Source organism: Mesoplodon bidens (assembly GCF_964165515.1).
Source record: "Mesoplodon bidens genome assembly, chromosome: 12".
Classification (NCBI taxonomy): Eukaryota; Metazoa; Chordata; class Mammalia; order Artiodactyla; family Ziphiidae; genus Mesoplodon; species Mesoplodon bidens.
In genome coordinates this window covers 12,763,031-12,786,843 of record NC_138168.1, presented here as the reverse complement: position 1 = coordinate 12,786,843, position 23,813 = coordinate 12,763,031, and the positions used below count along the sequence as shown (strand labels likewise).

Below are 23,813 nucleotides of genomic sequence, written 5' to 3'. Positions count from 1 at the left end.
AGCAGTCCTACTGAGGACTGGTCAAGAAAGACTGTGTACAATGGACCCAGAAAATCCAGGCTGTTGGAGGGGTGTGTGTGTAGCAAAATTATCTTAAAAACCACATCGTTGTGGCTAGGAACACTTGACCACTAAATGAGAAGGCTACGGTGGAAGGGGGGAAATGCATGCAGAGGGTGTTCCGATAATACTAATGCTCCACGATGAAGATGGAGCGAGGATGATGATGATTAATGCAACCCGTGGAAAAATAGGGCTGGCGAGGCTGACAGAGACGGGGGACCCGGCGAGGTAGGATGAGTCACGGGGGAGGGTACCTGGGCTGGAGCGCGCGGGGGCGGAGGGGCGCGGGGCTGGGACCGGGAGTGGGCGGGTGGGCGCCGTGGGCGGGGCGGCTCCGGGCCGAGCGGCTGGGCTGGCGGCCGTGTCTGCGAGCGCAGCAGCATCACCGGAGCCGAGCCGCGAGACTCCGCCTAACCGACACCCCAACTCTCCTCCCGCACCGCGGACGGAGGCGGCCGAGCCCGAGCATCCTCGCCCACCGCGCGCCCGAGCCCGCGCCCCCGCCCCCGCCCCCGCCCCCGCCCGGGAGGCTGGGCTGCGGGAAGCGCCCGGGCGCCCGCGCCTCGCCAGGGCCACCAAAACAAAGGCAGCATCCGGGGCTGGGTGGAGGCGGAGGACCATGACAGCCCGGGCTCGCGCGCTCCCCTGCCCCGCCGCCGCCGCCGGGAGGGCTCCGCGGTGAGCCGAGCAGGGGCGCAGCCGCCGGGCGTGCGTCGGAAGGTGCGCCCGCGCCGAGCCCAGGCCAGCCGAGGGGCGGGCAGGCCGCGAAGATGTCCTCGGCCGTGGGGCCCCGCGGTCCCCGCCCGCCCACCGTGCCTCCCCCGATGCCCGAGCTGCCCGACCTGAGCCACCTGACTGAGGAGGAGAGGAACATCATCATGGCAGTGATGGACCGGCAGAAAGAAGAGGAGGAGAAGGAAGAAGCCATGCTCAAGTAAGCCGGCGCGGCCGCGCCATCCGTGCCTCCACCGGGCCGTTCCCCGCCGTCACCCGCTCCTACCGGCTGCGTGTGGGTTAGAGGCGGGCCGGGTGCCGGGTGCGGGCGGAGGCGCCCGCCTGGGGGCCGGGGGCGCGGGGCCGGGGCAGGGAGGAGGGTGGGAGGACAGGGGGCAGGCGGGGCTGCGCTGAGCCCTGAGCCGGGAGCCCGGAGAGGACGGCTGGGGACCCAGGTGCCGGGGAGGACTGGGGGGGACGGCGCCAGGCGGGGTGGGATGTGCCAGGCTGAGAAGAGCCGATTCCGCCCGCGTGGAAGGAACGGCCCTGGGCCGGCAGCAGGTGAGGGGCAGGGGCTGAGCGGAGGACGGGGAGGAGGCGGGCGAAGAGCTGCCGGGAATAGCTCTTCTTTCCCTGGAGTTGTCGAGCCGGTTGGGATCGCCCCAGCCGAGGGTGTCAGTACTGGTGTAAGAAAAATGCTTATTGTGAGTGTTCATTTTGCTACTCATTCATCTCACAGCTCGAGGTTGGGTCTTTTTTTTTTGGGCAGTTGCCATCTTTGGTAACCTGCTTCTTCAGCGTCTCTCTAACCTTTGCTTCGGGGTCTTCTGCACGGAATACCTGTGTGAAGACAGATGTTCCTCCCCGTATACGATGCCATTGGCAATGCAAAGTTTTTAATAATGGGAGAAGCTGATGGGGACTCTGGCCTGAATAAAAGAGAGGTTCCTCTTTACTGGTTTCCAAGGGAGTTCCAGGGCCTTCTCGTTTCCTGGTGCAAGCCGTAACGTAAGGGGACTGATTCTTTGCACACATCCCCCCTTCTTTAAAGCCCATCAACCCTTCAGGGGATCTCCGTCCAGCGCCCCGTTTTCCTGGGTCTGGGGAGGGGACGAGGCTGATGGCTGGCAAGGCAGGCGCGTGTGACACTGCCCTGCCACCTGCCTTAGTCTCGGGCGAAACTGCTCCCAAGGTGCTGGCCTCCCACCTCCCTCCCATCCCCGTGCAGTGGAGCCGAAGGGGACGTGAGCCCTGCCTTCCCCGAGAGGTCCTCCTGTATTGGGGAAAGTTTTCAACTTGCCAGTGAGGAAATCTAGAGGCCCTGATGGGGACTAGTTCCTTGGTTCCCCGCGTTAAGGCCAGAAGGTGTATCTGGGGCGGAAGATCGGAATGAAGAGCCGGAGGGAGCCTGTTGCATGTGGAGTTACAGCGGAGAGCAAAGGAGGGGCGGCCCCCCCCGTACCCCACCCCGGGCCCGGCGCACGCCCTCCCGCCTCTCCCCCGCCCCCGAGATGGCCTCCTGAAGAGAAGGTGCTGTCACCGGAGGGAAGTTTCCCTCTTCCCCCTTGGGGCGGCAGAGCCTGGCAGCAGAGAACTAGAGGGGCTGCATGCCCAGCCTGCTGGGTCTCCACGAGCGCAGCTGCAGCCCAGATGGGAGAGGGGGCGTTGAGGGAAAGCAGTGAGGGCTGGTCACAGCACAAGGGGAGAAATCCAGTCATCCCTGCCCTTTGATCGTAGACGCAGAGAGAGGGGCCGTTAACGGGGAAGGCCGGAGCTGGCCTGGTTCTCTGAAGAGCAGCAGGTTTCTGGATTCCCTGTTCCTTCTTAGCCAGAAAACAGGGACTTGAAGCCTGCAGGCGTGCAGGAAGCAGAATCTCGTTCATCTGCTGCCTGTCCCTGGTGGAAGGTCCCTGGCGCTGCAGGCTTCCCCTCGTCTGAGCCTGGAAGTCATGCATGGTGTCTGCTGGTGCTGCTGTCTGTCTGTCTGGTTGTCCGTCCGTCTTGTCCTCACCCGTCACAGCCCCCCCACCACACACACACCGCCACCTGTCCCGGACACCTCTTCTGCTGGTCAGGATGCACAGTTTTGCTCCCATTCCTTTCGGTGTTCACTGCAGACAGCAGGTAGACAGAGGCCTCCAGCAGGCGATGGGAAACATGGGCTCCTGCCTGACTGGGAAGGAAGGGCGCCGGGCAAGCCAGTGGGCATTGCTCCTCTTCACTGGCTGTTTCAGGGCTGGTGGAGAGAGGGGCTCTAAGTGGGGAAGGGGGTGTTCTAGGAGGCATCAGATCCTACAGGCTTCTATGGACAAATAAAAATGAAGGACGCCGTCCAAGCGCTCCCGTCCAAAGCGTCTTTCCCACTGCTGTGCCATGCCTGCTCTCCCTGGCACGCACGTGGTGCTCCTTTATCGCACGGATTCTCTAACTATTGCAGTGTCCTCAGCACTAACTTTATCCATCAGCCTCCGCTGCTAATGTCTTGGCCTTCTGTGTGGGGGCAGACTGGGGATGTTTTGGAATCCCAGTTTGCTGCCCTGGAAGTCTGTCACGTTGTCCACACACTAGTGGAACAGAGATGTGCTTTTTTCTAGAGGACAGTTTCTGTCTTAAAAACTGAGGACTGTAGGTAGGGGTTATTCAGATGACACACCTATATGGGAACTTAATGACACAGAGTCATGGATGGTGACCCTTTCTATACTTTGCATAAAGGTAGACTGGAAAACAGGAGGCTTTTCACAGCCTTTGAAATAGTCGTTAAATTGGAGATGAGTTTTGGCGGTAGCGCGCCGTCGTTATATCACATATCTGAGAATTTAGTCCCACAACAGGCCCTGTGAAGCTAAAGTCCTGGTCACTCAGCATTTAGACTTAAAATTCCCCTTGGTCGTTACTGCAGAGCCATCGCCTGAGCTCCCTACTTCCTGTGTGTTCTCTCTGTTCACAATTTGTAAAAACAGGCACTAGTAGAGAGAAGAGAGAAAACTGATGGGCGAACACACTAAAGAAACATTATAAAATATCAATTAAAATATATTCATACAGTTTCATCAGCCTTGGTTGTATATTACTACTTGAATTTGGCCTTGACAATGTCTTTAAATATGTATAGATGGAAAAGGATAATGAAGCTACTTGCACCTCAAGATTTCAGGAAAGATTTTTCTTTGAAATTATAAGTACTTTGTCATAAAAATAATTCATTTTGTTGGCAAAGTGCACTGATTTCAAATGCCATTCCCATCTAACAAAAAATAGTTGACTCCTGCAAATAATTTCTAATGGTTGATCTAATTCCCTGCAGAAAGAAGGTCTTTCTTAATCTTCGTAGGGTTTTGGAGTGTGTGTGTAGGTGTGTGTAGATGTGTGTAGGTGTGGGTGTGAGTGTGTGTTCTAGAAGTCTTTTGAAACCTAACTTCCTCAATGAATACTCGTTCAAGTCACCATCACCAGACACCAAGAGGCAGTATATTACATGGGTTGAAAACTGCGTTATCTGGGACCTAAATCAGAGAAGATCGCATTAGATCTAAAATCTTATTTCATTTTTATAAAAGCTTCATAGAGAAAGGAACTATAGAGTAGCAAGACAAGAGAAAAAATATAGAAGCAGAGACTGAAAACAATGGCTAGCGGCTGGGAATTGAGAACCGTGTGGGAATATTTAATAGAACTACTAACATTTATTGAGCATTTACCTCATGCTGGCCATTATTCTAGATGGTTATTGAACCAAATGACAAAGACTTGAACTGTGTTCAAGTTCAATATATGTATATTTGTATTCTCACATACAGCTTGTGCAGAAGGTAAGTAGGGTCATATAACCCGCAAATCCTCATCCTGCCCTTAGAGGGTTCCTGGAATACCTTGAACCTACTCACATAATATGGCCCGGCCAGGATTCAAACCCAGACCTTTTATTCTCAGTCCACGTATCGTCCCGCATGCTGCACTGTCCTCTGACCCTCAAGAAGCCTGCACTTCATCTACCTCTTCCTTAGATTAATGTCTGTTCATCCCTCAGTTTCAGAGGAGGGGTTTGACAGGTTAGGCTGATTCAGAAGATCAGCTGCTGATTATAGGGGACCCTGGAGCTTCACCCACGCTCTTAATAGAATTTCCCAGTGGACTGAGAGCAAGGGAATTGTCCCCAGTTTGAAGAAAATAAAAAGCACAATGGTAAATCCATTAATGTTGGGTCTGAGCATTCGGGGTTCAGATTCTAGTCCTGCCTCTTAAATTGTATAAATGTGGGCAAGAAAATTAAATTGGGATTCTAGGAGGTTCTTTATGTCTCACAAATCCTACAATTCATTGTGTGATTTGGTTTATAAAGAACATTGACTTTGGACTTCTCCCTCTCTCTTAACAGGGACCCTCATGCCCACTAGCTCTTCAAACATCTGTAGTACCTACTTCCTGTGTGAGAGGAGAGGCAAAGTAGAGGGGTAGAACCCTTGCACCTTCAGCTTTTCTTTCTCTTTTTTCTCCCTCCAACCAATGATAATATTGTGAGCCAAAATGTATCCAGAAGGCTCAATTAGCAACTGGGAAAAGAAGGAAAGGTAGTTGGAGGCAGCTGGGTTGGAGTGAGGACAGAGTCCCCAGAATGTAGGTATCATGTTTTCATTGAGGTTTGCAAAGATTTTCATGTCTTACACCCCAAAATATTCTCTCAAGTTGCTGAGGCAGAGGTGGGTAAGAAGGGAAAAGAGAAAAAGCAAAGAGTAATTTGAGAAAGCTGCTAAAGCATGAGCAGGTGTCTACATGTTCCCAGATGCTGTGTTAAGTAGAAAAGTCGGGGAGAGGAAATGTCTAGTCTCCTTCACACCCCTAATGGATAGGGTTACATTTAGGGAAGGTTATCCCTGAACCATTGCAGTTTTCTGCTTTCAGCAAAAACCTGTCTTAGTAAATGTGCATGCCCAAATACTTATGGAGAAAATTCAGAAAAGGGAAGCCTAAAAAAATAAAAATAAATAAAAAAATAAAATGAAAGAAGTAAGGCGTTGTCAAAGAGAATAGAGGGTAAGAAGCATAGCACTTAGTTCACATTTTTGCCAACCTGTCTTGACTCTCTTTTACCTGTGTGTATTCCTTCTTAACCAGAAGTGAGGGGCACCATTGCTGAGGTAAATAGATTACTAAGTCTGGAGTAGAATATGGAAACCAGTGTGAGCTCTAGGTGCCCCTGCAGACTTGAATAGAAACACAGCACCTTGGGAATGTTACTTGCTCAACCGGTCAGATGAGAGAGTGGTTCGAATTTAACCTGCGCAGTAAGATCCAGCTTCCTGCAAAGATATAAAGTAGCAATTCCTGCAATAATATTACTATCTTCCTACATCTGCAATATGCAGGTGGATGAGCTTGCTGTACCATGGATCGTAAAGTTCATTGAATTGCAGTTCATTGATCATTATGGACTATTTTATATCTTTAAACAACTTCTACATTTTGTCCTGTGATGGGAGTTGGGTATTTTAAAGCTGGTCCTGAGAGTTGAACTAAGTTGGCCTGAGGCACGAGGCAACTGAAGTAATAGAACCCAGAACCCACATACACGGACTCCAAACCTTTAGTGTTCTTATAAGTCTTTTCAAAAGTGCATCAAGCTTTGGCTATTATGGTTTGTTTCCCTCTTCCACTGGGGAAGGAGCTTAACATTTAGGCATTTGGCTGGATACATTACATATTTCACTCTGCCCCATGCTCACCTCTTGAGAGGTCTACTTTGTGACTAGTCTATTAGTTTCTGTTAGTGAAATTCCCAGAACTAGCTCAATGCCTTCCAGACCCTTTCCTTAAGACATTTGATCCTGGAGTCCAGAAAATAAACTAAAGGAGCAAGAAAGATGTCACGTGGCTAGTGGCATTTTCCAGCCTTTTCCGAGGACTCCAGTCTCCAGGCTCTGGAACGGGCCACAGGTGACTGGCTAGGCCCGTGTGCACCTGCGCTCTCTGATCTGACTCATTAGCTGACAGTGCGCTCGAATGCCTTCGCATCTTCCCACCATGCTCCTCCACCAGGAGGTTCTCTCTTCTCTCTACTATTGTTCTGAATTTTGTATGTTCGGTAGGCTATTTCTAACAAAGTATCATGTGCTATTCAATTCAACAATAAGACCACTGTGTCAGGTATGAGACTTGGGTCAGGAATTGGGCTGTTGGGTAGAGTAAAGAGAGAGTCTTCTGCTTTAGCCCGACATTGGCTTAGTTCCTACCATTTTAAAACTGCCGTTGGTATAGGGAGGGTGGGAGGGAGGGAGACGCAAGAGGGAAGAGATATGGGAACATATGTACATGTGTAGTGGATTCACTTTGTTATACAGCAGAAACTAACACACCATTGTAAAGCAATTATACTCCAATAAAGATGTAAAAAATAAATAAATAAATAAAAATAAAACTGCCGTGACCAGAAGGGGACGTGAGCATCAGATAGTTAGATAGAGCAGTGGACTAGATTCTGCTCTTAACACTGACACTTTCTATAGGTGTAAACATCAATACGTTAACTCATCCGCACCCCAGTTTCTTCCTGTGTTAGGTGAAAGTGATCATGTCTGCCCTTCTAACCTACGAGGCTTTAACATGATTGTAGAGGCGCCCTAAACTTCAAAGTGCTGTACCAAGGAAAGGTGGCATTATAATCTTTACTTTGTAAGACTACAGAAGAATCCCCAGAACATCTTTTCCTGTGATGATTGCAGCTACTAGAGGTCCCACGGAGATGGGTTCTTGTAGAAGAATCCATCCATCATATCGTGCTAGCAGGGAGGTGTGTCCAGGGCTTCAGCCACCAGGGTGAGAATTTGGCGAAGAGGTCGAAGGTAAAATAAGTCCAGGGTTTGACCTGAGGTTATATTTACCTTCCTTCCATTTTTCTTTCTTTCTCATTAAATAGCTCATAAATGTCTTTAGCAGAAAAAGCAATGTGGGCAAAGTGATAGAGTTTGAAATAGCTAAAAGGTAACCTTAATTCAAAAGTGAGCAGAGAATTTAGCTTAGGGTCATTCCCTCAACTTTTGCTAGAAAAAAATCGGGAGAAACAGGCTGATGATTTTAGTTTCACCGGATTTAATAAATTATTCACTTTAAATTAGCTGAATAAGGGGCCATATACTTGTCAAGTAGTAATTCCTCTTTCATATCAGTTTACTGTTGGGTATGGGTTAGATTGAATAGATTGTATGTGTTGAAGAACTTTTTAAGATTCTGTGCTGGATGTCTCAGGCTTTCTTATGTATATTCTTACACTTTCCAGGTTTATGTACATTTATTTTGATCTAGGTCAGTGTTCTGTGGATGGTGAAAGGGGAATATACTGCAGAATTGACCTTACTTTTTAAAATTTTATTTTATTGAAGTACAGTTGATTTATAATGTTGCATTAGTTTCTGTTGTACAGCAAAGTGATTAAGTTATATATATATATATCTTATATATATATGTATTCTTTTTCATATTCTTTTCCCTTATGGTTTAGTACAAGATATTGAATATAGTTCCCTGTGCTATACAGTAGGACCTTGTTGTTTATCCATCCTGTAAATAATACTTTTCATCTGCTAATCCCAACCTCCCAATCCAGCCCTTCCCCACCCACCTCCCCTTGGTAACCCAAAGTCTGTTCTCTCTGTCTTTGCGTCTGTTTCTGTTTTGTGAGTAAATGCATTTATATCGTATTTTAGATTCAACATATAAGTAATATCATATGATATTTGTCTTTCTCCTTCTGACTCACTTCACTCAGTATGACAACTTCTAGGTCCATCCATGTTGCTGCAAATGGCATTATTTTATTCTTTTTATGACTAATATTCCATGTATATATGTATCACATATTCTTTATCCATTCCTCTGCTGATGGACATTTAGGTTGTTTCCATGTCTCAGCTATTGTAAATAGTGCTGCTATGAACATTGGGGTGTAAGTGTCTTTTTGAAGTAGGGTTTTGTCTGGGTATATGCCCATGAGTCGCATTGCTGGACCATATGGCAGCTCTATTTTAGTTTTTTGAGAAACCTCCATACTGTTGTCCATAGTGGCTATACCAGTTTATGGTCCCACAGTCTAGGAGGGTTCCCTTTTCTCCACACCCTCTCCAGGATTTAGTGTTTGTAGATTTTTTGATGATGTCATTCTGACTGGTATGAGGTGATACCTCACTGTGGTTTTGATTTACATTGCTCTAATAATTAGCGATGTTGAGCATCTTTTCATGTGCCTCTTGGGCATCTGTACATCTTTTTTGGAGAAATGTCTATTTAGGCCTGCAGAATAGACTTTAGATATTCCTTCATCTTTTGCTAACTTGTGAACACTTCTCGTACTTATGAACATTTATTTAAATAAAAAATAGAATGTTTCGAAAGAAAGTGGCTGTACATGTTGGTTTGCCCAGGACAGTATCTGTTGATGCCACATTTACACTGTAATTATGGCTAGTACCCCTTTCTCTCAGTTTTGAATTTCAATCCAGATGATACATTAAATTATCTCCCTCTTTATAAGTTTTGCTTTCCCTGAAACAAATTATTCATTAAAAACTTCAGAAAGTTTAAGCAATTAACTGTCATAAAATATAGCAATTAGTAATTTTCAATAAGTAGCACAAGCGAGTTGTAGATGTAGAATCTTGAAAATCATCTTTTGGTAAATGGAAAGGCTTTTGCTCAGAGTCAGGTATTATCTTTAATGGATTCTCAGTGGAATGCTACCTTTTATGACAAAGTTGAATTTAAAAGTTCAAAACACTTTTCAAATAACAGTAACGAGGAATGCAACCTCGTGCAGGGCTCTCTCTCTGAAGATTTTTCTTCAGGCCTTGCAAAGGAGCAGCCTGTGATTTAGAGAAGACATTTAACTGGATTTTAGGATGCAATATTCTGATCATTCTTCTGAAGGTTAGATAATAAAATAAGATAATATTACAGAAAGTAATTTCATGCAATTTGAAAGTAAAGTGTTTAATTAGATATTAAAGAACCACAATGAACCAAATAGATATCTTTATGTAGTGTAAGTGATAATACCTCGCTAATGATTTACATATTATTTAGTATATATTTTTATATTTCCCATCATTATGTCAGATAATCATTGTCTGGAAGATGCCATTATATTTAAATAGAGAAGGGATGTGAATTGAAAACCAATTAAGGTGTCTGTACTGTCATGTAAATGTCCTACAGCTTAGCTTCTTTTCATGGACTCTCATGCATGGTCTGCATATTCACAAATGGGAACTCCTGTAGTAGTGGTTATTGATGGAGCTTTCTGTCTGTATTTGCTAAACTTTATGTAGTCTATTCGATTAGCTCCCAACTTACATTTCTGCACGCAAAACATTATTCTTGATCGATACATGAGCAGTTTTCTTAATCTCAAGAATATCGAGTTATTTTATTTTATTTATTTATTTTTTAACATCTTTTTGGAGTATAATTGCTTTACAATGGTGTGTTAGTTTCTGCTTTATAACAAAGTGAATCAGCTATACACATACATATATCCCCATATCTCCTCCTTCTTGCGTCTCCCTCCCACCCTTCTTATCCCACACCTCTAGGTGGTTACAAACACCAAGCTGATCTCCCTGTGCTATGTGGCTGCTTCAAACTAGCTATCTATTTTACATTTGGTAGTGTATATATGTCCACGTGACTCTCTCACTTTGTCTAGCTTACCCTTCGCCCTCCCGCTGTCCTCAAGTCCATTCTCTATATCTGCATCTTTATTCCTGCCCTGCTCCTAGGATCTTCAGAACCTTTTTTTTTTTTTTTTAGATTCCATATATATGTGTTAGCATGTGGTATTTGTTTTTCTCTTTCTGACTCACTTCACTCTCTATGACAGACTCTAGGTTCATCCACCTCACTACAAATAACTCAGTTTTGTTTCTTTTCATGGCTGAGTAATATTGCATTGTATATATGTGCCACATCTTCTTTATCCATTCATCTGTCGATGGACACTTAGCTTGCTTCCATGTCCTGGCTATTGTAAATAGAGCTGCTGTGAACATTGTGGCACATGACTCTTTCTGAATTATGGTTTTCTCAGGGTATATGCCCAGTAGTGGGATTGCTGGGTCGTATGGTAGTTCTATCTTTAGTTTTTTAAGGAACCTCCATACTGTTCTCCGTAGAGGCTGTATCAATTTACATTCCCACCAACAGTGCAAGAGGGTTCCCTTTTCTCCACACCCTCTCCAGCATTTATTGTTTGTAGATTTTTTGATCATGGCCATTCTGACTGGTGTGAGGTGATACCTCATTGTAGTTTTGATTTGCATTTCTCTAATGATTAGTGATGTTGAGCATCCTTTCACCTGTTTGTTGGCAATCTGTATATCTTCTTTGGAGAAATGTCTATTTAGGTCTTCTGCCCATTTTTGGATTGGGTTTTTCGCTTTTTTGATATTGAGCTGTGTGAGCTGCTTGTAAATTTTGGAGATTAATCCTTTGTCAGTTGCTTCATTTGCAAATATTTTCTCCCATTCTGAGGGTTTTCTTTTCATCTTGTTTATGGTTTCCTTTGCTGTGCAAAAGCTTTTAAGTTTCATTAGGTCCCATTTGTTTATTTTGTTTTTATTTCCATTTCTGTAGGAGGTGGGTCAAAAAGGATCTTGCTGTAATTTATGTCATAGAGTGTTCTGCTTATGTTTTCCTGTAAGAGTTTTATAGTGTTTGGCCTTATGTTTAGGTCTTTAATCCATTTTGAGTTTATTTTTGTGTATGATGTTAGCGAGTGCTCTAATTTCATTCTTTTACATGTAGCTGTCCAGTTTTCCCAGAACCACTTATTGAAGAGGCTGTCATTTCTCCATTGTATATTCTTGCCTCCTTTAACAAAGATAAGGTGACCATATGCATGTGGGTTTATCTCTGGGCTTTCTATCCTGTTCCATGGATCTCTATTTCTGTTTTTGTGCCAGTACCATACTGTCTTGATTATGTAGCTTTGTAGTATAGTCTGAAGAATACCGAGTTATTTTAAAGTTGTAAGTGATCAGTGCACAAGTGTCACATGACACATTATCATTCTTGTAGTTTAAACATAGCTCTTAACATGCAAGGAGAAGCTCTTTGTTTAGGTGGCTAGTTGTTCCATTTTTTAATTAGGGGGTTTACATTTTAGAAAAATTAGGCAGATGGTGTTTGTAATATCTATGAAATTCATAAATCAATGTATCAGTTTTCTTTAAATATAGGGTACTATATATATATATATATATATATATATATATATATATATATATATATATATATATATATATATATATACACACACACACACACATATCTACATTCAGAAGTTTTATCCAGGTCAGAAAGATTAGTGCCTTAGTAGAAAGAGATGAAAACAGAGGTAAAGTAACCCAATGGATTTCCTTTTTTTAAAAAAAAAAATAGCTTAGCAGATTTATCTGCTTTAGCTATCTTTGTCTCATAATATATTGGAGCTTAAGTCTTCTTTCCTAAACTTTTATCTTATTTTTTTTTCTGGAGAAGAAAATGATGCATTTTACACCCTGATGTCTGAAATAAAGAGATGTCTATGTGAGCTGGATGATATATTTTAGATATTACATTTTTGGTAAGAGTAAAAATTATGAAGAGTTTCTACTTTGATATTCTTCAGAATCATCATAACAATTGTCATAAAATGTAATTTGGAAAAATAAAATACCATAAAATCTTCTTACAATTAGGCTGAATATTTCAATTTACAGATGTCTATGTTCCCTAGGCCAAATATAGTGACCTAATATATAGCAGCCTGGAGTAAAAACTTGATACCAGTCTGAAGAAGATAGTATCATCTGAGTATTGTCCCAGACACAGGTATTAGAAAGGGATTTCCTGGTATTTGGAGCTGTAATCGTCACTGTTGAGTAGAACTATGATTGAAAATCAGTCAGATGGCTTCCTAGTCCTGCCTTCTATAAAGATAGCAAGGTGGAAGATTCCTGGAGTCCCACATGCAATTAAAAAAAGCACAGTCCAAATGGATAAACAACAAGGTACTACTGTACAGCAAAGGGAACTATTTTCAATATCCTGTGATAAACCATAATGGAAAAGAATACAAAAAAAGAATGTGTATATATATATATATAGAGAGAGAGATAGAGAGAGAGAGAGAGAGAGAGAGAGAGCGAGCGAGAGAGAGCGAGAGCGAGCTCTTCTTGCCCTTCCTTCTATAATTCCATTTCCTTCTGATTTGCCTTTTTCTATGCGGTTTCTAGTCATGGACTCAGTCACACTTATGTGTTTATGATCCCAAGTCTGTATTACTACATTGGAATTCTGTACTAAATTCTGGATTTGTGTACCTGACCACCTGCTAAATGTCTCCACCTGGATGTCCCATAGGTGCTTCAAGCTGAGTGTTACCCATCATCCATTTCTTGACTTTCTGCTTAAACTTGATGCTTTCCTATAATCCCCCGTCTTTGTGGGTAATCACCATTGCAACTGCTCGTTCATTCTGATGTAAAATCCTTCAGATTCCATCTTCTTTGAATTTCTCCTTTCTCTTCCAATTCCATTGCCTTTACTTGAATACAGACTCTCATCCCTGCTCCCCTGGATGCCTGCAGTAACCTCCTAATTCCTTTCCCTGACACCAGCCAGACCTCCTCCGTCCCCACACTGCTGTCGGGGGAACCTCTCTAAAATCCCTCTGATCACATCCCATCAGGAAAACCCCTTTGCTTTCAGAGTAAAGTTTAAACCTCCTGATCTGCAACCTGCATGTCCTCTCAGGGGTCCACACATCGCCTTCTAGTGTCTTAGAGCCTTGTGCCCAAGGCGCCATAGCTGCCTCAGAGCTTGGTGGCTCCACTTGTGCTTTTCCCTCTGTCAGGAATTTCCTTTTTCTTCATCTACCTCACGTTTACATAGCCTTTCAAATGATCCCATGACCCCTCATCTGGCACATCTTCCCGGACTTTCCAGATTAATTTTTATGGTTGTCCTCTGTGCACGTCTTTTCTGGAACCTTGTTCCCCTGAGACTGTCACCTCAGCATCAGCTCCTGAAAGCAGGGTCATTCTCATATGAGCACAGTGCTGGTCACGTGATAGGCTCCTGGATTTTCTAAACAGTGTGTGTGGATGAGTGAATCCATCCAGAGGGTGTGGAACAGAGGAGCCATCTGAGGCTGCTGGATGGATTCACAGGGTGTGAGTAGGTGGCTGGAGTGGGAAGTGTATTCTAACCAGGAGAGTTCCATCAGCAGCTTCTGAAAGCAGAAAATGAGCTGAGGGTTTTGGCTATTGAGAGAAGCAGGTTGGCCAGAATGTATGAGGAGAGCATTCTGGTTGTTAAATATGACAAGGTTAAATTGAAATAGGATTTTCTGATGATGTGTTGTACTCTTAATGTATCACTCATGGCTTTTGGAAGGACAGCATTCTGAAAGTGCTCGGATGTCAATGTTGGAGGATGTAAACAATATATTTTAAAAATTAATCCTCTAGACAGACAAGCTTAATGGAAACTTTTCCTTTGCATCAAAACATCATTAACTTCAGTAAGAGTGTAAAGCATAATATGGGTTCTCTGATTTGATGTTCAGAATTAGATTAGATGCTTATGACCGTAAAGTATTATACGGACTATATTTTTAATTAAAAAATGCTGCCTGGTTAAGTCATCTTCTAAACGTTTTTTAAGGTTGAAGTATAGTTGATTTACAATGTTGTTTTAGTTTCAGGTGTACGCAAAGTGATTCAGTTATACATATATATCTATTCTTTTTCAGATTCTTTTCCCTTATAGGTTATTACAAAATGTTGATTAGAGCTCCCTGTGCTACACAGTCCTTGTTGATTATCTATTTTATGTATAGTAGTGTGTATATGTTAATCCCAAACTCCTAATTTATCCCTCACCCCCCCCTTCCCCTTTGGTAACCATACGTTTTTTTTCTATGTCTGTGGGTCTATTTCTGTTTTGTATATAAGTTCATTTGTATCCTTTTTTTAGATTCCACCTGTAAGTGATTATCATATGGTATTTGTCTTTCTCTTTCTGACGGACTTCACTCAGTATGATGATCTCTAGGTCCATCCATGTTGCTGCAAATGGCATTATTTCATTCTTTTTATGGCTGAGTAGTATTCCATTGTATACATGTACCACATCCTTATCCATCTTCTTCCAGACTTAAACTCTTTGAAAGAAGGTGTCTTCTTTTACTCATCTTTGTATTCCCATTGCCTAACCTGTGGCTCTTACACAGTGGGACCTCAGCAAGTGCTGGCTGAACTGAGCTGCACAGTCTGAAGGCCCAGGGCACAGAAGCACTGGTCTTTCTTTTTCTTGTTTTTTTTCCTTTTTAACATCTTTATTGGAGTATAATTACATTACAATGTTGTGTTAGTTTCTACTATATAACAAAGTGAATCAGCTATAGGTATACATATATCCCCATATCTCCTCTCTCTTGCATCTCCCTCCCACCCTCCCTATCCCACCCCTCTAGGTGGTCACAAAGCACTGAGCTGATCTCCCTGGAAGCACTGGTCTTTGACACAAGACAGCTAGACTGAGTTGAGATGGGGACAGGTGGGAGCTTGGAGGCTGCCTGGTCCAGGGCTGGCAAATACTCAGAATGCATAGACAACTTCCTGAAGATGGAACAGCATCTCTGATAAATGCTGGATGCCTCAGAACCTTTCTAGATGGGACACTCCAAGCCATCAACTGATGAGAGTTGCAGTCAAGATAACACATTTTAGCCACTGAAGACTTATTCCAACTCCACTTTTAAGAAGAGAAAACTGAAGCCCAGACATCCTTTCAGCTTTTCATTATTAATTAGTAAGAGAGCTAAGTGTAAGACTTGGGATTTTCTTTCTCCTGGTCCAGTAATTTTTCCACTGTCACACTGCCTCCCAACAGTTTGATTTTAGCTACCATCAAATTCAAACAATTAATATTTTTCAATTTTGGTTTGATTTACCTGCTCTGTAAGATTACATCCTATTATGGAAAACCCCAAAGCAACCTCTAATTACTTTGTTGATTTTGAATTTGGTTATATTTCATATTAATCAAAATAAGTAGGTCATTTACAGGGATCAAGAAATACTTTATTTAAAGATTCCATTTGCAATGGTATTTGTTGCAATTATATTTAAGTTGTATCAATACTTCTTAACTGTGATCATTTTATTTTTAATTATAGTACATCTCTGAAAGAGACAATGTTTTCAATATGCAGTAATTTATTTATGATCCTAAATAGCTTTTCCTACCATGCATTTGAATTACGTACAGATTGAAATCATGTCTTGTTTTTTCACTTAGAAAAGCCAGGTGTTTTTTGTTCATTGTGAGAAGAGCTTTCCTTGGTTGTCCCTCATTTGGAGGTTTGGCTTCAGCTAGACTCCTGGTCAATGACCCCAAGAAAGAATCAAGGAGATAGGGAAGGGATGGCACCCCACATACAGATCTGTGAACACACCCATCTCACCCATGCATCTATATGTATAAACCTCACACCCATACACCTGAAAACTAAAGTGTTCTTTCTGTAAAGTCTTCTTTAAGGAAGTTAATTTTATCTCATTTAGAGTATTCGCATCATCTAGACATGATTTGCTTACTTTTTGTAACCACAACACTTTCTGTGAATTTTGCCCCAGTGGCTGTTCTGGAAGAAGCAGCCCTATATCCATATGCTCCCACCCTGGCCATGCTAATTGGACTAAAGATGGACATGATCCAAGTCCACATGCTTCATTGTCCAGCCAAGGACTAGTAGTGTTCTCTTTCAAAATGAAAATAAGAAACAGTGAGGGGGTCAGGACTGTGAATGATACCCAGTCATTTTTTTCTTGGAATGAAAATGGATTGAGCATTTATCATGTGCCAGATACTGTGCTGAAATTAATACAACTATCCAGAGCCCCTGATCTTTGCAGGAGGAGGTACATTTTACTTAGGTAAAATTAAAATTAAATGTGAAATTAATGTCTGTGATGAATGCAATACAGGACAATATATGATACTTTGATCAGGTAATATAAAGCAGAGATTCGGATGGAGATCAGGCTGTCCGGGAATGGCTCTCCCTGGAAATGACAGTGGGACTGAGCTAAGGTCTGAGAATGAGGAGGAGTTCGTCAGGCAAATAGGGAGTGAGGTACCCAGCAGGCGGGGAGAAGAGAGGGTCCCTGGTGGGAGGAGGAAGGGGTGAGTCTGAAAAAGTGGAAGGAAGCCAGTGTCGTGGAAGGGCAGAAAGGGAGATGGCTTGAGAGGGTCTTGGAAAAATAGGCCAAAGCCTGACAATGTGGAGTCTTCCAGGTCATGTAATAGAGCTTTATCTTTATCCAAAGGACTAAAAGATTTGGCAGAGAGATATGATATAAGCCTATTAGTATTTTTAAAAGATCATTCTGGCTACAGTATCAAGAACTGATTGGATGAAGGCCCAGGTGTGTGTACAGACCCAGGGGAGGCTATTGCAGAAAAACCAGGTGACAGATGCTAGGAGCAATGGCTTCCATGGGGCTGGCAAAATGTTTGGATTGGAGAGAGATTAGGGAAGCAAAAGCCACACGTTTTTCCTTTTAATGGGTTGAATATGAGTTGACTTCTGACTTGTGCCACCAGATTTGGAAAGTATCTGGAGGAAAGGAAGGGAGACCCTAAGTTTGGTCTTGGTCATTTGGCCTCTGCAGGCTATAGGCTGGGAACTCAGAAGAGAAGATGGCTGGAAATGTAAACTCCCAGTGAAGCATCCCTGCACAGGTGGCAATGAAGCTACTGGTGAGGATGAGTGATGAGATCCAGGAATGAGCCTTAAGGAATCTTCACTTTTCAAAGCTGAAAGAGGGCAGTGACCTTGCAAAGATATTAAAGAGAAAGAAAGGTAGGATAAAACCCTGGAGACATTGTGTTAAACCAAATACAAAGAAAGAGAATATTTTGAGGAGGATAAGACACTCTCACTAGGACGCCTAAAAAAAAAAAAAGACTGACAGTGTTCAATGCTGAGGAAGGTAATGAGCGACCAGAATTCTTACACATTGTCTATGGAAGCATAGTATGGTAGAACCACCTTAGAAAAATGTTTGATAATTTCTTTAAAAATTAAATGTGCTTCTACATTATGACGTAGCAATTCTAGTTATAGAGAGAAATGAAAACATTTATTCACAAAAATTCTTATACAAGAATGTTCATAGCAGCCTTCTTCATAATAGCCCTAAACTGGAGATAGCCCAGATATACATCATCAGAAGAATAAACTTAAAAACTAGGAACTTAAAAACTAACACAATATCGTAAAGCAACTGTACTCTAAAAATTTTTTTTTTAAAAAGAGGCAGTCAAATATTATTGAACCAGTAAATGTAGAAAAGAATAATAATAATAGAGCTGTGTCAAGTAATTAATGAATAGAACATATTTTGTTACTTTCCTGGGGGGGAAAAAAAACTATGGTATGTGCACCCAATGAAATACTATCCAGCAATGAACAGGAGTAAACCACTGATGCATTAACACTTACATGAATCTCAGAAACATCATGCAGCATGGAAAAAGCCAGAGACAAGTCGTGCAGACCATATGATTCTATTTCCATGAAGCTGTAGAATAGGTAAAGCTAATCCATGATGTTCGAAACCAGATTGGTTTTCTGTTTTATGGTAGCAGGGGTGAGGGCTTGACAGGAAAGGGATAGGAGGCACTTTTCTGGAGGGAAAGAAATGCTCTATATTTTGATAGGGGTGTATCTTATACATGTGTATGCATTCCTCAAAACCGATCAAACTGTACACTTATGACCTGTGCATTTCACTGTATGTAAATTATATCTAAATTACTAAAAAAACTAATTCTGGGCCTCCCTGGTGGCGCAGTGGTTGAGAGTCCGCCTGCCGATGCAGGGGATACGGGTTCGTGCCCCGGTCTGGGAGGATCCCATATGCCGCGGAGCGGCTGGGCCCGTGAGCCATGGCCGCTGGGCCTGCGCATCCGGAGCCTGTGCTCCGCAACGGGAGAGGCCACAACAGTGAGAGGCCCGCGTACCGCAAAAAAGAAAAAAAAAAAAAAAAAAAAAAAAACTAATTCTGCTGAGACATCCAATGCAAGGAAAACTTATAAATAGCTATTGGATTCAGTAACAAGGAGATATCACTGGTAAATTTATAAACATACATACACATAGTTGATAAATACATGTAATTAAAATGGGCAAATCTTTCCAGAACTTTGGGAAGCGGGTCATGGAGAGACACCAGGAGGGATATGAGAGGTAGGTCCAATGTGGGCCTCTTTAAAATAGTATTTAAATAAAATAAATTTAAGAATATTTATTGAAACTCGATGGAAAGAATGTAGAAAACAAGATGGTTTGAATAAGAGAGGGGGTACATTTGTGACTGGAAAGATGAGGGACCTCGTGTCCGATGGTTTCTATTTTTCTGGGAATTAGGAATTGAGTCATCTTCTGAGAGTGATAGGGGTTGGAGATTTGAGGGTGAGGAAAAAAGCCTGAAATAGTTGAGGTGGAAAGCAGGAGTATGGATGTACCAGGAGATTCCAGAGGAAACCACGTGCAAGAGGAGTCAGCGGGAGGGAGACTTTCAGATACGAGACGTGCAGATGAGAGCCCTCTTTTGGCCCTCAAGACTCCAAGCAAAGAGACTTTGATCCTGAGCTCTTGGCTGAGTCACGGTGAGGCTGTTTGAAGACTTGGCTGTGTCATCTTGATGAAGTTTGAGTAAGTTTCTGTTTCTTCTAGCCTAGAGAGAGCCCTGACTAAGGCTTTGTAGTTCTTCTTTTTTCTACACTAAAGACACTAGATATTCTCAAGGCTGCATTGTCAGTTTTCACATCCAGAAAAAAAATTTTTCAGTTCAGTAATGAGTGCATATATTCAAATTAATATGTATATATGTGTGTGTGTGTATGCACATGCATATGATGTTTCCGTAAATTAGCACTGTATTATTAAGATACATCGTCCTGCTCTTTTTTCACACACCTCTCTTCAGTTCATGTTCTGTCCTCTGTCTCAGGATGCTCCTGTTTATTTTGACTTGAATGCATTTGGGGATACAGAATAGAGAGTGACATGATTTGCTTCACATCCTTTACTGTGAGGGACAGCCTGGCACACATGGTGTGATGGGAAAGGCTCTGACCACTCCAGTTTGACTTGTTTCCCATCCTCGTGGTTAGAGAGTAATCTAGGTTTACTGTCGGTCAGGTTCCCTTGAAACAAACTCGGATGGAGATTCTTGTGCAAGAAGTTTCTTAAGCAGTGCTTTCAGGATTAACATCTGTCTGGGAAAGGAAGCAGCAAGTTGGAACGTGGGAGAAGGTGGGCTGCAGTGCAGGTCCAGTAAGTCCTCGGTCAGCCCCTTGGGAGCTGTGAAAATAGTTACAATATTCTTGCATTGATGGGTCACCGGATTCATGCCACCCAGGGCATGGGACCTGGACATCAGAAACCTGGCTCTCGTTAGCAGGGGACAATTCAAAGGGAGGGCTGGCAGCTAAGAGCACCCCCTATATATGGGGGAGTAAGTCCCCCACCTTGAACGGGGCATCTGGGCAGCTTTGCAAAGCATCACTTAATACTTTTAGCTGAAAATCAAAATAAGAAATTTGGTAAAGTTAAACATTTCTTAACTGCCTAAAAACTTAAGGAAGCCAAAGGTTAAATATGAAGTTAATTAATAAGATAAACCTATGACTTATGAGCAAAATTGAATATTTAAATCAATTGTTAACAGTGTCCAGATTGTACGACTCTTATGGGAGTTTGACAGTATCACACAAATCTTAAATTTTAAGTCAATCTATAGGACATTTGGAAATGCCTGTGAAGCAATGAATAAGATTTGTGGAGGGTGGTGACTTCACTTGGGAACTGATTTCTCTATTTTTTTTTTCTATATTTAATTGGGAAGGTATGCCTTCATGAAACCTTTATTTAGCTCTATAATATTTCTTCCCACCAATTTTCTATAAACAACACAATCCACCTGAAACCTCAGACAGTATGGAAGATACTCAGTGATGGGATTTTCATTGAATGACATAAGTTTTGGGGCAACTATGGCACATAGTTCTTGGAAAATCCACTCCTCCTATTTAGACCACTGTTCCCCAACCATCCTTGCCTTCTGTAAGCAGTACACTCTGTGGACTCCTTGTTATGTAGGAAAACAGAGAAGTGAGTTTTAGAAGATCCATTCATTGTTCAGTCTAAATATCCCCATTAAATTAAACGTATGCATTTGTCAGAAAAAATAATGCAAGCAACTTTCAAATTTTCATGGTTTAACATAGTAAAACTTTATTTCTCACTTGCACAGCTCCTTGTGGGTTGGGTGGCCTCTTCCATCAGGAGGTAGTGACCTCCAGAACACGTGGCCATGGCCAGGGAAGAGGTGGATGGGGGGGCATCAGATGGACGTATGTCACTACTGCTCATGGGCCACTTTCTAGGGCCAGGCAGCTGCGAGAGAGGAGAGGAAATGTGAGAGAGCACGTGGATATTGGTGAGCAATTTAGAATGATTAAAAAGTCAGTATTTTATTAATTAAGCCCCTTGATTCCAGAAAGGAAATAGTTTACTTTCCTCAATATAAACATATCAACCCGTTGAAGATAGAAATCAATATTTAGACTCATGGAATTGGAGTCAAAAGGGGCTTCCGCATCCAAATCAGTGGTTTCCACACTTGTCTGGTGGATTTGCCCCAGAGTTTGGGGGAGTAATAGTGAGTAGACAAGGAGAAGGGTGGTGGGCAGGGTCTGGGCACATAGGTGCTATAGTGCTATAGCTGCTGCATCCCCAGATCCCGGCCTTAGCTCCTTGATATTTTGCCTTTGGGGAATCTTATTGAAGATGAAAAGAGTTCTGCAGCAAAAGGAAATATCTGAAAACTACTCATCCATTCCAGTTCACCCCTTTTGTATCTGTGGAGGTTTATTCATCCCTTTAACCAATATTTTTGAGCACTTGCTATTCAGCAGGCCCTGACATAGGCTGTGGGGACGGAGCCCCTGTCCTGCTCGAGAGGTCACCCTGGCGTATCCCAGAGAGTGCCAGTGGCTCCCCAGCATCCAGATAAGATCTAGAACCCATTTCCCTATCTCTTGGCCCTGCCTGACATAACAATGAGACTGTGAACTGAGAATATTCTGAAGACATGTAGAAAGTCTCAGCATGGACATGACTAGCTCAGGAGTGTCCACACTTCCCATGGAAGATGGCTTCAATCTCGGAGAAAGAACACAAACCTCCTTGAAGTTTTTTTAAGTCCAAGGTATGAGCCTTGTTTGGACTTCCTTTTTCCTCACTTCTAACATCTAATTGGACAAGAAATTTTCCTCTCAGAGTCCACCTTGCTTCCTTTATGACCAAGTATTATCAACAACTAACATTTGCACCTAAAGCAGAGAGTGCTTGCGTGCACAATCCTTGTTGGTTCTTCTTCTGGCTCTGTAGTGTCAGTAAGTAAGACAGTTATTACTACTATCCCTGCTTACATAAAAGAAAATAGAGGAAAAATGATTTAGGTCAAGATTACACAGCATGAGCACTGAATGCTCCAGGAACTGGGAAATAAACTTCATCGTTATGCTCTTACAACCAGATACTGAATGCGGGTCATAAAGAAGAGTCTGTCTGATGTGCAGTTTTACCACTGCTAGTAGTAGGAATTATTATGGGATGCAGGGGAGGGAGAGCCTGAATGTGGGCATTTCGGAATCAAAGAGGCCTGGCTGTGCATCCCGGGCTCCAGGATTCACTGTGTGACCTTGATCACTCCGGTGTCCCTGCGGGGTCTCATCTGTGGTACAGCACTGAGTGGAGGAATAACCAAGAGAACAATGGTATTATGGTGCCTTTGACACAGCCCTTCATCCATGGGCAGTGTTAACAACTTTGGGCTATAATAATCGTGACTTATAACAGTGTGACTGTAAATAGTATTGATTCTGTGCACCCAGTGTTCACGTCTCTTTGAATATAAAGACAGGTGCATCTACACTATGTGAGCCCTGTTCCAGCTCAGAAGTACAGAACTTGCTGTGTTGATGGTACACAAAGGAATTTTGAATCACGGTTGGAGCCTCAGTTCCAACTGTGTGCTGAGCTGGAATACCCCTATTCATTGGCATGGTTTTAGCACAATGCAGTTACCTGAGCTTTAGGAACACACAGAAGAAGGTGGGTGCTTTTTTCTATCCAACTAGGTTAATATCCTTATTTTATCAGCAATTTGGAATAGGTTTACCATGCATTATGCCTGCAGATTTAATTCTTCCCTTTTGTTGTTTTACTAAGGAAACATTTGACTCACCTATTTAGTTTATAATCTCAGATGAATGCATAGGGATTTACATACATAATTCATATGGTCTATATTCAGTGAGACAGATTGAAGCTCAAATATCCTATTTCCAGCCAGACATAATCTTTGTACAAGACTGTCTTATTTCAAAAATTAACAGATTTCCACATTGAATCAATGGTACTCCTGAGTAAATACTTATAATAAATTCTGAATAAAATATTAAAAATTGTCTTCAAAAACATTGTTTAAATGAAAGGCTAGTATGAACTTATACTGGTGAATAGTTGGAATAATGTGGATATTTTTATACAAAATTAGTAGTAATGAGAGTAGGTTTCCAATATTTTAAAAAGACCTATACATCACAGTTCTGCGCCTTTGCTGAGATTAAGGTATCATAAAAATACTCAGAAAAAGATGTAATAAAAACATCTAACTATCACTACCAAGTTCTAGCTCATAACAAGCATATATATATATATATATATATATATATATATATATATATATATATATATATAAACACACACACACACATATATGCAAAACACCACCTATATCAGAATGCCTGCTTTTAACTCATGAGAAAATCAAGTGCCCATAATAACAGCCTGTGTTTTGTTGCTGAAAGTCTGGTAATAGCATGTAATGCAAATTTTCTAAAAGATAAATTTCCTTCTAGAA

General features: G+C 42.5%; 1 protein-coding gene across 3 annotated transcripts in view; it reads left to right on the top strand.

The window, feature by feature from the left end:
• Window positions 1-833: 833 nt before the first annotated feature.
• The window catches only part of LOC308626462 (regulating synaptic membrane exocytosis protein 1-like), a gene marked incomplete at both ends in the record, with an annotated part of 205,592 nt that continues 182,612 nt past the window's right edge, over window positions 834-23,813 (top strand). For all 3 annotated transcript variants that reach the window (XM_081251550.1, XM_081251549.1, XM_081251548.1), the window contains one exon: window positions 834-997. In XM_081251550.1, the coding sequence (XP_081107676.1) occupies window positions 834-997 (164 nt within the window). The remainder of the gene's footprint in view (window positions 998-23,813) is intronic.